Genomic DNA, 14097 nt, shown 5'->3' with positions numbered 1-14097 from the left:
TGGACCACACTGATAAACAGCCCTCAACAATCTGTTCATGGCTATGGAGTCACACCTGGAGAGATGATGAGTGAGGAAGATTGTGTGGTACTGTCACTTTGCTGGATGTTCTGCCCTGGCTTCCATCTCAATCAGTAAAATACCTCATATATCCAGCCATTCTAACAGCTCTGTGAGTAAACTGGAACTTGGGGAAGGACTACCTGGCATGGAATAAAAGCAGGAGGAATGTGTCACTCAGGAGGGCTGGAAACATAAAATGCAACTAACAAAGACTTCTTATTTCTACTGTTCATCTATTTACTTTACTAAAAGCTTCAATTCATCTTAATACTGGACATAAAATTCTCCATCTAGAAGCATTTTCACCTATAAATGTCAGTTAGAATAACAGCTGCTATTTAAACCTATTGCCACATTAATTCTGCATATTCTCTCCATATATTTCACCAATCAGTTCAAAATGTATTACTGAAGTCCTTTTTCCCCCACAACAGTTTAAATGGAATGATAAAGTCTGCAATAGATAGACAGACAATAAAGAAAAATTGCTAGCTGCAGTTACATTTCAAAATGTCTTAAGGGAAGAGTTCGAAACAAACCAGAACTGAAAATTCAAAGGTCCTAAAAAGCAAAGTGAGTAATTTCACATAAAAAGGCCAATTACTTTCAGAGAAAGGCAAGCATTTCTATAAAATTTTATGCCTCTTATTACTGCATTTCTCTGACATTCTTAATAGAGTGCCTCTGTATTTATGGCACTGAGATACAGATTCATCAGACTGCACAGTAAAGGCAACAAATACATCTCATACCACTGCAGACACTGATCCATCTTCTGCAGAGCTGTATTTTACTGAGGAGAAAAGTCAATAACAGTCAAAAGTCCTATGTTCTTTTAATGGCTCCTTGAGGCCATCTCTCATGCTGACATCATCCCTAACAAAAAAAGCCTGTTACACTTTACACAAGCAGAGCTTCAATTTCAATAGGACAATTATTGCCAGAATTCTAGAAAGAGAGCTGGAGTCTTACAAAGTCATCTGTGTAGTACAAGCCATTTTAGTGTCAAGGAATAAAACACAGTATAGGATATGCATGGAAAATATCCCTTATCAGAGGGAACAGCCAAACAAGGAGATAAATGGCAGCAATTGCCAAAATATATGTTTAAAATATGAAATAAATTTTGAATAGGAAACCATAAAAGTCACCTTCAGTCAAAAACACACCATGCAGACATTACCAGGGATCAAGGGCTACAGGACTGGCAGACACCATTTCATTCATCTTCACTTTTAAAAAAAACAAACTCCTAAGATTGCTAAAAAGTAGTAGCAAGGCTATTAAAATGATTGCTACATTCTCCAGTTAGCATTTGAGGTGAATTGCATGCACTTCTTTTCACAAAATAAAATTAACATTATGAATGCTGGAAGCAAACGTGTTTTATAAAACAAAATCCAAACTCATCTGACCACAAATGAATTTTTTTTTCAAATGCAAACCAAACTGATCACTCTTCAGGGAAATGCTTAAGTTGAGGTTTAACAGTAAACATTGCTCTTAAGCAGCTGTCATGAAAATTAATCTCAAACTGAAAATTCTTGAAAATTTTTGGCTAGTTGGTTCTATCATTCCATGTCCTTCAGTGAAACAGTTTTCTACATGTGAAAACTTTTATCTATAGCAGCTCAGTGCAAACTGAGGAAAATGAAAGCTTTTTTTGCCACGCTAGGAGAATTCCTGACAAACACTGAGCCTCAGAAGAGAAGCTGCGCAGCCACTGCCCACACTGCACAACAACGATGAGAATTCCACTTCCAGAGACCTCCATAATTCCATTTCATAATGACTGTTTCAACTGCTGCTATTTTTAGCTGTACACGTTTATAAAACTGTAATTTAAAAAGTGTTCATCTGAAAGCATGTAAGAATTCCAAGTGGAAAAATCCCCAAGTAATAGAGAAAGTGCCTCACCCCTGCTAAGAGAGGGCCACAGCAGACACTGGAGATGTGTGAGAGCACTCAGAGCTCCTGGAACACGACCCTGCCTTCTGCCCCTGCTCCTGAAATACTTGACTGACTTCCAGCAGAGCAGGGTTTCATTTTCCAACACTGCTTCACAAAGTCAGCACTGAGGGGAAGTGTGCAGTAAATGAACTCATCCCCCCAGCCCCTTAGATAAAGTTCCTTCAAGTACAAAAGGAATTACCCAAGTAAAAAAAAAAAAAAAATCTACTTTTTCAACTTCAAAAAAATCAGCTTTTTCAACTTCAAAAAGCAAGACACATTTAAAAAGCTCTGAAAATTAAAAAAGCTTTGAAAATTGAGCTGAAAGTATTGCCAGATTGTAAGTCTGTGTGCAAACCTCTGGATCTATTCTTTTTTCCTATCAAAAATTATGAGCGTTGTTAAAACATATATTTAATATTTATTAAATCCACTCACCTTTCCCAAAACCCCTCTAGGATAACAGCCTTTGGTACAAAGAGGGTCAACAGCCTCCAGCTCGTGTGAACACAAGGCAATGAATAATCAGAGACTGCAAAAAAATCCCACAGAAATCCAACCCCAAACAACAGAAATAGTCCCAATGCAAAAATCACTCCCTGGATTTTAGTCAACAGATTTAATGGAAATAATTTGGCTTTAACAACTTCTTAAAGTCTACACAGGCTGTGGGGAGATAAGAGAGAAGGGCTTTGATGCAGGAAAGAAACAACAGATTTGATATTCACTGAATGGCAAATGAGCCATTGAACACACACAGCAAACTGGAAGGGCTGATTATACACTAAAAATATTCACTAAAAATCATTGGCCCTGATATTCAATATTTGAACAATATCATAAAAATGACACAGTATTAAAAGATTCATCTAGCTTCAGCATAAATATGGAAGTGATAAGCAAAAAAATAAAATAAAATATTAAGAGTAGGAAAATGTGAGTGAACCAGGACATTTGAAGTAATATAAAAAAAAGTTATGATAAAGCACTAACAACAGTGGCAGTACAGAATATTTCTCTTGCCCTGAAACTAAAATTGAGTTTATTACTGTAAGGACAACACAATGAAGAAAACCTATCCTGAAATCATCAGAGGCACAGAAATGCATCTCTACTTCTAACAGAAGTAAAATAAAACTCACTGGCAAGAATGAGAAGCTTCTGAAAAGTCTCACCACAAACTATATTTGAAAATAAAACTATTTTAGTTTGTATTTCTCCTGATAGTATTTAACAAACAAGAATTTTTTATTTAAACAGCACCTACAGCAAAGAAGAAACACTGTTGTAACTGTGACAAGAAATATTAAGTAAAAGAAATGGAGAGTTCTGCATTTCCCTGGTACAGAGTAAGACAGCAAGAGTGGCAGGACCATAAGACAAGTTGCCATAAACTGACAAAAAATTTTGGTAATGAAGGTTTGCCACTGCATTTTGACATTGCTTTTAAAAATTAACACCAACATTTCACCAAAAATGACTCTTCTGCACAACGTGCACTTTTATGATATTATGTAGTCACAGAGCTTCAAATCATCTGGCATGGAAATGAAATAAAAAGGCATATGAAAAACCTGTTTCAATGAATTCACTTATATGCCACACAAAACCTGAAATGAGATTAAAAAGAAGTCCCCCACATAAGGTAAGTCTTATAATTTCTTTTTTCCTCCTCTCTTCATGGAGCACAAACTATGCTCCATGACATAGACTTTCCAGCTTTAAAACGTCATGCTTTTGCCTGAGAAGTAAAACAATACACCTAACAAGTTCTTCTCTAAATGCTTCTCTGAATTCTCTGACATAAGGATGTCGTGGTGCACACAGGAAGGAAGCAGAATGTACCACACATAATAGAAAGCAAGATACAAAGAGTTGGGAAATGCAGTGATAGGAGGATTTCTTTATGGTTCAAACCAGAACAGAAATAGAACAGGCCAATCTAGAAAGCAGACTATAAATATGAACTCACTTTCTTCTAATATGATATAAAACCAGTGCTCAGCAGACTGAAACACCTCCAGATGAGGAAAACAGAAGCACAAAATGATTCTCCAAGAGTGGAGTGGGGCAGCCCACAGAGTGCAGAACAGAAAATCTCAGGGCTCTCCTCAGCTCTGTTTGTTTGTTTGCTTTTGCTATCCCTAACAAATGCCAGGTACCAGCCACATTTCTCCTTCCTATACTGAGAGAGCCCCAGGGACAGGTGCTGTAGACATTGACTGGAAGATGAAACCCCTTCCCCAAACCAGAAAGACAACACCTCATTTGAGTTATCCCACAGTCTGCTCATACAGCCTGCAATGCATGCTCCTAAAAACCTTTCTATTTCTATTTGTAACATTTTCAGCATGGTTAAGAATTGAAAAGAACTGTATCATATGGCAAGAGTACAGCCAAAGTTAGTTAAGAAAAAAAAAAACAAAACATTTCTGTCTGAAAATCTAATTAGACAGAAATAATTATAGTCATTATTAAAAGTGTTAAAAGTTTTTCTTCCATTTATATACTGCAAATCTGGCAGCAATGGAACAACAACTGCATTATTAATGAAAATCTGTATTTTTGCCTGTTGTTTTATGCATCCAAAGAAGAAAATTGTGTCTTAAGTGAAAGGAATGTGAACTGAATAACATTTAATTTTATTTATATGTGGAAAGCCACTTAAGCAGTCTGGTTTCAAACTGATAACGTGTTTTTCAAATGGAATTTCCACAGACTTATTTCTTAACCACTACAGGGCAATACAGGGGCTGTGAACAGAAACTGAAATGCAATAATGCTGATAAAAGAACCTAAGAGATGCATTTCTCATTTCACCATATCTGTGAAAGCAGAATGACAGATGTTTAAAATATCACATCTGCATTACTCAGTTACATAATTCACAGCCAATTCACAGAAATGTGTGTTTGTGATTTCCTTCACCATGCCCAGAACAACAACACCAGCTCTGAGCTAATCACCAGTGAAGGTTTGATGGCTGTTACCAACAGTGAAGCTCCTGGGATTTCCACACTAACATTTAATGGCAATTATAACAATTTTCTGACACACAGCCATCCCTGAATGATGTGACACAATTTGCACCCAGCAGAACAGAGCCATGAATATTTAACATCTGAATTTTTGCAATAAGTTCACAGCTCCAATGGATGACCTGCTGTTTTAGCATAGATGAGTTCCAAAGATAATTTTTTACCTTGCTAAGCACAAATCTCCCCAGTCCTTTGCAAGCCAGCAGAATGAAAGGAAACAGCAGATATTTTATGGCTCACAACCACATTCAGTTGTGGCCCTCTACAAAAACATTTATTCCATAGCTGAGCTGGGGACCAGTGTAGTGACAAGCTCCTGATTGTCCTGCTATTATTGTGCTCAGTGACTCTCAGTCCCTGAGAACTGACTGACACCAGCTCAAATAGCAGCAGAAGCCTTGGTCTATGACTGAACTAAAAGATAATTAATATATGTGACCATAAATAATAGCAATCATGAGTTAAGCATTTCAAATTATTATTTGTCTCATCAGCATCCTAAAATTAGTATTCTGATTTGATTTAAAAGATATTTCCTACCAAATGTTAAGATACCAGTTATTCCTCTTTTTCTCATGCTAACAACTTGGGTGAGAAGACTGGAGTTGGTGATGAGAGAGGGGTTTGAGACCAGGCAAGATTAACAAGAAAAGAAGGAAGTGCTAAGACATGGAAGTTGGGATAAAGGAGATGAAAAAACCATGGGCAGAAGAGACAGAACTGAGGTAACAAACATTGCTGGGAACAAGACATGTGACATGAACACAGGGAGGAACCTGTGTAGAACATAATCACCTCCAGAACACCCAAACACAGAACCAAAGATCTGATCAAACCATCACCTCTGCCCTCAGACATCTGTACAGCTGGGAAGCACAGATCCCACCCCACAAACAGGTTCCAGGGAATGACAAACTCCTGCTCTCTTGCTGGCTCACCTCAGGGAAATGTAAAGGTTTGAACTGTCCTGAGGAGTCACACAGATTCCAGCTTTATTCCATTTGACTGTTCTAGAGAATTCAGACTGCATCTCTGACTAAAACTCACCCTCAATTTAGAATTCTGCATCAGGAAAGCAACCTGAAAAAACACACTGATATTTTGTAAAGAGAACACTCAGTTAAAAACATAGGTAACATGGCCAAATGAAGCCCAAGGATGATGAAGTTATCATCAGAGATACCCAAGAACTTTAATTGCTCATTTCCTGTGCATATCTACTGTCCCCACATCTTTAATTAAAAACCACATACCACTTTTCATTCTTCCTCCAATTTTTTCTGTTCAAATAGACTTTTTGAATCAGGACTGATCACAGTCAAAGTCCTATAGGAGTCTTGTTGAAAAACCATGAGGGAAAAATCCCAGGGAATTACACAAAGAAAAAGGGATGGTTAACCTGAAAGTAGGGAACACTGCTTTGGAAAAATAGATTTCATACTGTCAGTGCCACATATTTCCTTCATAGTACTAAGCAAATTTTCTAAACTAATCTTTCAAAAATACATCAATTAATCACATTTTTTCTAGTTGTTGGGCTTGATTCCCAGTATTTCTAAGGAGTCACCAAGGCATCTGAACTTATTAAAAGCTACATTTAAAAATAATGCCTGTAAGTTCAGGCACTAAGTATTTTAAATTTTGGTACTCCAAATCAACAGATGCTTTCAAACTCTGTACCATTCCAAGCATGTAAAATGCAGCAACATTACCATGCTTCACAGCACAGAGATTACATGAAAAATAGTGTTTCAAAACTTTTCAATAGTCTGGAGCACTACCCAAAAGCCCAAGGCAACAATAACACATTTCTGTATTCAAAGCTAAGTTTCAACAATAAGCTGAATAAAGAGACTAAAATTCACATGGGTCACTGAACAATGTGGGGGTGGTGGCTGGAACTGAATAGATGCTCCCCAATCCTCCTGCCCTCTGCACAGAGCACATTATGGTCACAAACCATATGTGCCAGCAGCCAACACCTGGGCTGCACAGCAAACTGGGGGGTTTCAGTATGTTCTCCTTTTGGAGTGCCTGAGGCTCACTGGGAGAAGGCTATGAGGGTAAATATTTTAACTTTCAAATCAGGAACATGATCAGCTAGAAGAGAACAAAGACACTGAGGGCTGCCAGTGGAAGCAGCAGTTTGTAGTGCAGGATTGAGGCTGAAGCCAAGGACTACTGGGACAGTTTTGGGGACTTCAACTGAAAAGAAAAGACCACAATGTTGTACCCTTTGCATCCTCTCTAAGTATCTGTAATTCAGGGAATTAAGGCAATATTTTTAACTCTGATGCTCTGATAAATCAAACCACAAGACATTTCTAACATGAATGGATTTCCACCCCTCCACTTTGGAGAGGGGGCCACAGGAGATGAAGAAGAAAGCAGCCTGCACAGCCCATGGCTTCAGATGAATACACAACCGCAATTCATTCAAGCTGTTTGGCCAACATCAGAAACCATGAGATCCATGCCTGATTAGTTATTACAGAGAGAACCCTTGAATTGAGTTACAGCCTTTTTGTTAGCTACCATGTAATTTTATTTTTAACACATGCTAGATAATTTGTAGTGTTTGTTGTAGCTAATTCCTTACTGCTGGTTCTTCTGCTGACAAAACTAATTACATCTACTGCATTCTAAACCTGAACTATCAGTTTAAAACTACTTACATAAAACAATGTATTTTGCCAAATGGATGCACAAGAGCCAAACCTATCAGGAGTAAAGTTTCACTGAATGAAATTCAACTCTATAAGCCATATTGTAGAATAAAAAATTCTTATGCTCATTGAGTCAAAGATTGTTTGGAAGAAAATGATTAGCAAATTTACAGCAGGTCAGTGATAAAAGGTTACAAAACAGAGTCAAGGTGTAATTTCACAATTGGTGAGAGTCAGTTTAAATTTACACATCTGCCAAAACAGATCCTCTCACTCCCACCGTCCATGCAGTGCTTCCATCCTTTCCATTTGCTGGCATTCACATGCAGGTGAAACCCAGTGAGCTGCCCAAGGATTTGATGCACAGTTACTGGCTGGATTTTCAGCCAGGTCAGTATGAAACAGGATTGCTGGTGTTGACTGTGTAGCAGGAGATGAAGACAGAACTTTCTCCCCTTTTGGCATCAGCACAGAACTTGGATCACATTAGGCTGTGTATTTATGACAGTCTTCAGGGAGTATTTACCCAGCATAAATTTTCTACCTCCAAGCACAGGTATAACTACAGGAGAACACAGCTGGAAACATCATGAAAGAAACACAGACATTTTATTTTTTCCCTAAATTCTAATTTGTCCTTCATGTGACTACAGGCCTCAATATATTCAACTATGAATCCCTACCCTCTTTATGTAGGTACAGTTATCTCCAAAAATATAACCACAAGGGCATATGCAGTCAGGACAGTATTAAAAAAATTAAATCTGATCATGGTGGAGTCAAGGAAGGCGAAGACTGGGAAGTAACTAGAAACACATGTAATACTACTGAGCACCACTTACAAGAACCCACTGGCAGTAAAATTTGATGGTAGAACTTTATTGTTTGTTTTAAAAGATAAACTCACTAAACAAAGGCATTCTGCATGTCAGGTATTGCTTTTATTGCCACAAGGATTAGAAGCCACAAGCTCAGACTGCATTTTCCCAGTTGCCATAAAACGTGAGGCAAAAAGATTTCCTGTGGGCAAAGAGCAGCTGAGCATTACTGCAGTCCTCAGGTCTCCCTCCCATCCCAACACATCCAACAAAAATGAACTGTAAACTACCACAGGCTACTGATCTCTGGGTTTTCATGGTAACAACAAAAAAAAAAAGCCAGAGAACTGACCTCAATTTAGCAATTTACCAAAGCACCACTCTCAGACAACTCCATTAGGCCAAAAATTGCCAGGATTTATACACAGATCACATGAGATCAAGACTTCCTAATAACAGACACACAACAAGAACAAAACCAAAAGGGAGCAACAATCAAATTAAATAAGGACTGACAGAAGTAGGAGCTAAGATCAAAAAATGCAGCTGAATGGAACAAGCTGGATTCCTGTCCAAAGTCAGGGGAAGGGTTGTGATCCTGTCTCCTTCCCACTCCTACAGCTACCAGAACCTCTGTACAGGGCATTTCTCTTTCTGTTTTGGTAAGGGTAGAAACAAGGACACAAATGCAATCAAAAGAATCTGAATGATCCTACTGACATATTAGGTTTTGGGTTTTAATACTGAAACTTTAGATGATCTAAGTATTAAAATGGTACACTCTGCTAGCAAATAGTCTGAGATTTGAACAAACAATAATCCCAATTCCTTCCCAGTTACCTTAAGGATCACAATAAATTTACATTCAAAATACAGTAAACCAAAGAGATTTAAAAAATTTACTTTTAGGCTGGTTTTGACTGTGCTGTTGTGGCTTTAAAAACAAATGTTTGGCTAACAGGGCCAGTGCTATCTCAGCCATTTTACATTTCATCAGGCAGTATCAACTGAACTTGGAGCAGGAATGAAAACACCAGTGAGACCCTTTAGTGCAGAACACTCACACACTCACTGCAATCCTTCCAGATGCATGCAAGCACTTGGCATACAGAAAATTTACTGACACTATGGTCAGGTTTTACCATTTCTGTGGAGAACTATGAAGAATAAAACTACAGAGATGGCTTATTGGCAAAGCCATTGAAAAGGCACAGTAGAGCATTTTATACTCTCTGTTCAGAGTCCTTCTATCCTTCTTTACTACTAATATATTCCAGAAATGAGACATAGTGAACTGCATGTAATTATCTTACTCAATTTCCATACAACAGACATTTCTTTTATTGCATAAACCCACATATTCCCATCTTCTCCTTTAAAAATGGAGACAGTGAGTGGTTTAAGTAATTACAGCTGTCATGGAGGGTTTGACAAATAACTTTTCTGCTCAATGTATGCTTTAGGCCACTGGGAAAGCTGTCAAATAATGACATCACAATCTACATTAGTGCTGGCAAAATGCAACTGTGCTTTCTTTCACATTTAACTCAGGTGGTTTAGGGCCCTTCTTTTTCCTACTCTGTGGTCAAGAACATGAGTGGGATGAACAAGTGGGTTGTAACTCAAATAAAATGGGGAGAGATAATGAATGTTCAATGAAAGCATGAAAGAAAATGAAAAGAAAAAGTATGAAAGCATATTCTTCATTTGATAATGAAGAAGCTTGCTCATTCTTCACCATCAATGAGCTTTGTAAACCTGCTCACTTTCTAAAAGTCTAATTAAGCTGTTAGGGAGGAACAGAAAGGAATGAGATACTCTTTCAATATCTAAGTTATTAGTTATTACTGCACTGCATTTCTTGCACATCCCTCACATATGAGAAGACAAGGGGTGTGACTGCATCACACACTGCAGAGTCACCTTCCTGCTAATCCGTGCCAAAGCTCTCCAGACTATCCCATCTTCAGTTTGATTTTACAGGGGATCTGAATTCCTGTCAAAGCACAAACAACTAGAAACCCACTCGTGCTTTATTGCCTGCTGAAGTTACAGGCTCAGTTCTGAGAGTAACCTCGAGCACTGATCTTGGTTTGAAAAGTCCCATGTGGGTTTCCATCATCTGGAGACAGCAGTGCCCAGAAGCAGCCAAGGCTCTGACATGACCAGAGAATCCAGTTCCCAGTGAAAAGTTTATGCACTGAAGAAAATGATTAATGACAAACTTAACTTTTCCACCTAAAAGAAATACTGTATTGTAAAGTTCAAAAATAAAATGCAGCAAACCTGGCCTGGTTTTGCTGCTCTGGTGACAGTTTAGTGAGTGGTTAATAATGGTACCTAGAAGCTATTACAGTTAATAGTAACCAGGGTTACTATTAGTCAAATTTGAACCCATATAAGGTCCAAAAAAATGTGATCTTCCCATTGATTTAACATCTGGAAATGCATGTTATGGCTGACATCACCCACCATCAACCTCAAAATCCACACAGAGCACCCAGCTAGACCTGATCAAACCCCTGATCTCCAACACCCTGTTCCTGCTGACCTGCTGTGCTGGTTCACCTGCGTTCAGAGCAGCTGCCAGGGGCTGTGCCAGGGCTTGGGGCAGGGAGACCCTGGTTTATGGCAGGGCAGTGAGGGATGTGATTCATTCCCATCCATGTGCTCACACTGACATGCAGTTACTTTTATTGCTCCAAGAATGGGAATGAGCTGCATCAGTACATGATTCACACCAGAGAGGTGTCTGCTCAGGCACACGAGGAGGAAGGTTTGCACATCGTTGTTTTGTCTGCAGTTTTGTAACTGAATTTGTAACTTGGGAGCAATTCCAGCCATTTTAATGAAACACAGACATGCAGCACCTCATGTGCTTGGAGCCTGTGGCACAGCATGTAGGAAGGCTCTTGGGAGTCTACAGTGTAGGGTGTTGTTTGAAGTGTTTACTCTAGGTGTTTATAACACCTAACACACAAATACATTGTATCATGTTATTTGTGGCTAGTCCCATACACAAGAATTTTAAGTCTCCTCCCATGGACAAAATTGTGCCCAGAGTTATTAAAATGAAGTCACTGAAGAGACCATGCTAAAAAAAACCAAAAAGCACAAGATGAAGTTATTTACAGCAGCCTAAAACACGGAATTTAAACATAATGTGTGTCCCCACACACAGTCAATAAGCAGTGCTTTTTACAACTTAAGAACAGTTCTAGCTTTTTTCTGAGGTTCATTGTGATGATAAAAGCACAAAAGTGTATGGCATGCACTGCTGCTTATTAGCATTTAATGCTTCTTGAACAACTACAATGCAAATATTCTTCACAATAGATGGGAACCTTGGTGGGAACAAGAATTCCCACAAATTGTTTAAGAGTACAGTAAATGAATAGTGTTATAAACAAAAAGCCCAAACCCCTCACAAATGTGTATGCTGTGTTGGCTTACAGATTAGTCCACTACACATGCATTGTGCAACTGCACTTGTACAAAAGAAACAAAAAACACCTCAAAAATTTATATCCCAACAAGAAGTGCTTTCTATGTATAGCTGTGTTCAAGACAAGCAAACCAGTGCTGTCTCAAGGCTTGCTTGAGTTTTCATGAGTGTTTCTTTTGTTAGTGACAGATTTTTGCATAAGTAGCATGTGACAGGACAGAATATGAAGTCAAGAGAATTTTAAAGAAGGTTCCATTTTGAATCACTTAACAACAGTGTAACCAGCACTTACAAACACAATAACTTGAAAAGTGATGTTGGAAGCTTATTTCTAAGCTTTCCAGCTACAACAATACTAAAAAGTCTACATTTCAAAGCTTCAAACAGATGGCACCTTTTAAAGTTACTTTGACTTCACTTATACAAACACAATCAAAATAAACTAAATTTAATCGACATCATGTATTAAGAAGATTTCTACATCTGTACAAACTCTCATTTCCCAACTCTCAGCTCTCTAGCTCGTACACTAATATGCAAACACAGATGTGTTTTCACTTGTGATCAAGGTACTTACAGTCAAAGTATAGTTTTTTAGTCTATTCTTATGAATACATTTAAGGAATAGAGCGAACAAAAGCCCTAATGCTTACTGTACCTTGTAAAGTAATTAACAATCTTTAATATCCTTAAGTCCATGCTATACAGGGAGAAAAAAAGCAAAGGCTGTGATTATATTCATGGTATCTTTCATATCTTCTTATGGCTGTTTGAAATTACAATAATAGAAGCATAAGAGCTTATAGAGTTTACAAAGAACAGTTTCTTTAGCATACACACACCTGACAGCCCTTCTTGGGAAGCTGGTTTCCCGTGTCAGCAGGACAAGATGAGAGATTGTGAGGGAGCACACAAATGTGCATATACACACATTCACACACAGACGTATCAGAGCCAGAACAAGACTAGCTAAAATCACAGCAGCGAGCAGCAAAGCTGAGAAAAACCTCACAACGCTCTTTAAAACACTTCCCCATAAAGGAAACATTTTACAGCAGAGATGATGAAGTAAAAAAACCCCTACAATGGGAGAGATCTCATCAGACGGGCAAAGGAAGAACCCTGCCAGAGCTCCTCCATCCTGCCTCGAGAGCCGAGGAGAGGAAGGGCGGAGAGCGAAGGGAGGAGGCGAAACCACCTTCAATTTAACGAATAGACAGCAAATTGGTCACCTCAGACTCAGGCCCGAGCGAGGGGCTGGTAGGGCAGCCAGGACGCCCAGAGCCCCCGAGAGTCCCCGCTCCCATTCCCCCCTCACGCCCTGTTCCTCACCAGCCTGGGTGGTGTCGCTGAGATCGTGGTTGGCGGCGCTGGCCCGCGGATAGTCCCGGAGCTTCCTGCCGCTCAAACTGAGGGTCCCGCTGATCGCCGCTTCTTCCAGGGCTCGGTCCAAGGAGCGGCTCCAGGAGCCGGGAGCCGAGGGACCGGGCGGAGCGGGACAAGCCGCGGGCATCGCGGCAGAGCCGCCCTCCGGCGCCGCCATTTCCCCGCCACAGCCCGGCCAGACAGCGCATGCCAGAGCGCGCGGCAGGGGCGCATGCGCGGCCGCCGCCCGGCGGCTCCGGCACCGCGCGGGCACCGCGTCCGTCCGAGCCGGGCTGAGCGGGGCCGAGCCGAGCCGGGCCGGGCCGGGCCGGGCCGAGCCGGGCCAGCCGCTCCTCGGGGCCGCGTCTTCCCGCCCGCCTCGGCTCAGCCGGCGTGCAAGGGGATCGCCGCCCCGGACACGCCTGGACACCTGCTGGAACTGTTAAAAGTTATAGTTTTCCCGCCAATGTGGGATGTCACAGGATGGTTTCTGGGTGAGCATCGCTCACAGCTGCTGGGTGTCGGGCCCGTGCCAGCAGCAAAGCAAGGGCAGAGCGCACAGATCTCCGCCAAGTGGAAAATGCAAAACTGCTTCACGTTTTTTAACTTAAGGATTGATTACATTAAAAGGCCACACCCTTTGCTACATCTTAATAAATGCCATTTACCCCTGCTGCTTCCACCGAACCCACCTGATGCTGCAGCCAACACACGCGAGCTGCTAATGAAGAACAAAGGGTGTCAATAATCAA

The 14097-nt window shown here is 40.2% G+C and overlaps 1 protein-coding gene across 1 annotated transcript in view; it reads right to left on the bottom strand.

Annotated features, from left to right (window-relative positions):
- Positions 1 to 13523, bottom strand: part of LRCH3 (leucine rich repeats and calponin homology domain containing 3) — a 55123-nt gene extending 41600 nt beyond the window's left edge. The window contains exon 1 of the mRNA XM_054282371.1: positions 13313 to 13523. Coding sequence (XP_054138346.1) covers positions 13313 to 13523 — 211 coding nt within the window. The remainder of the gene's footprint in view (positions 1 to 13312) is intronic.
- Positions 13524 to 14097: the final 574 nt, after the last annotated feature.

Source organism: Melozone crissalis, unplaced genomic scaffold (genome assembly GCF_028551555.1).
Source record: "Melozone crissalis strain CALT ecotype California unplaced genomic scaffold, PUWL_Pcris_2 ptg000034l_1, whole genome shotgun sequence".
Classification (NCBI taxonomy): domain Eukaryota; kingdom Metazoa; phylum Chordata; class Aves; order Passeriformes; family Passerellidae; genus Melozone; species Melozone crissalis.
This window is presented reverse-complemented; position numbering and strand designations above follow the sequence as displayed.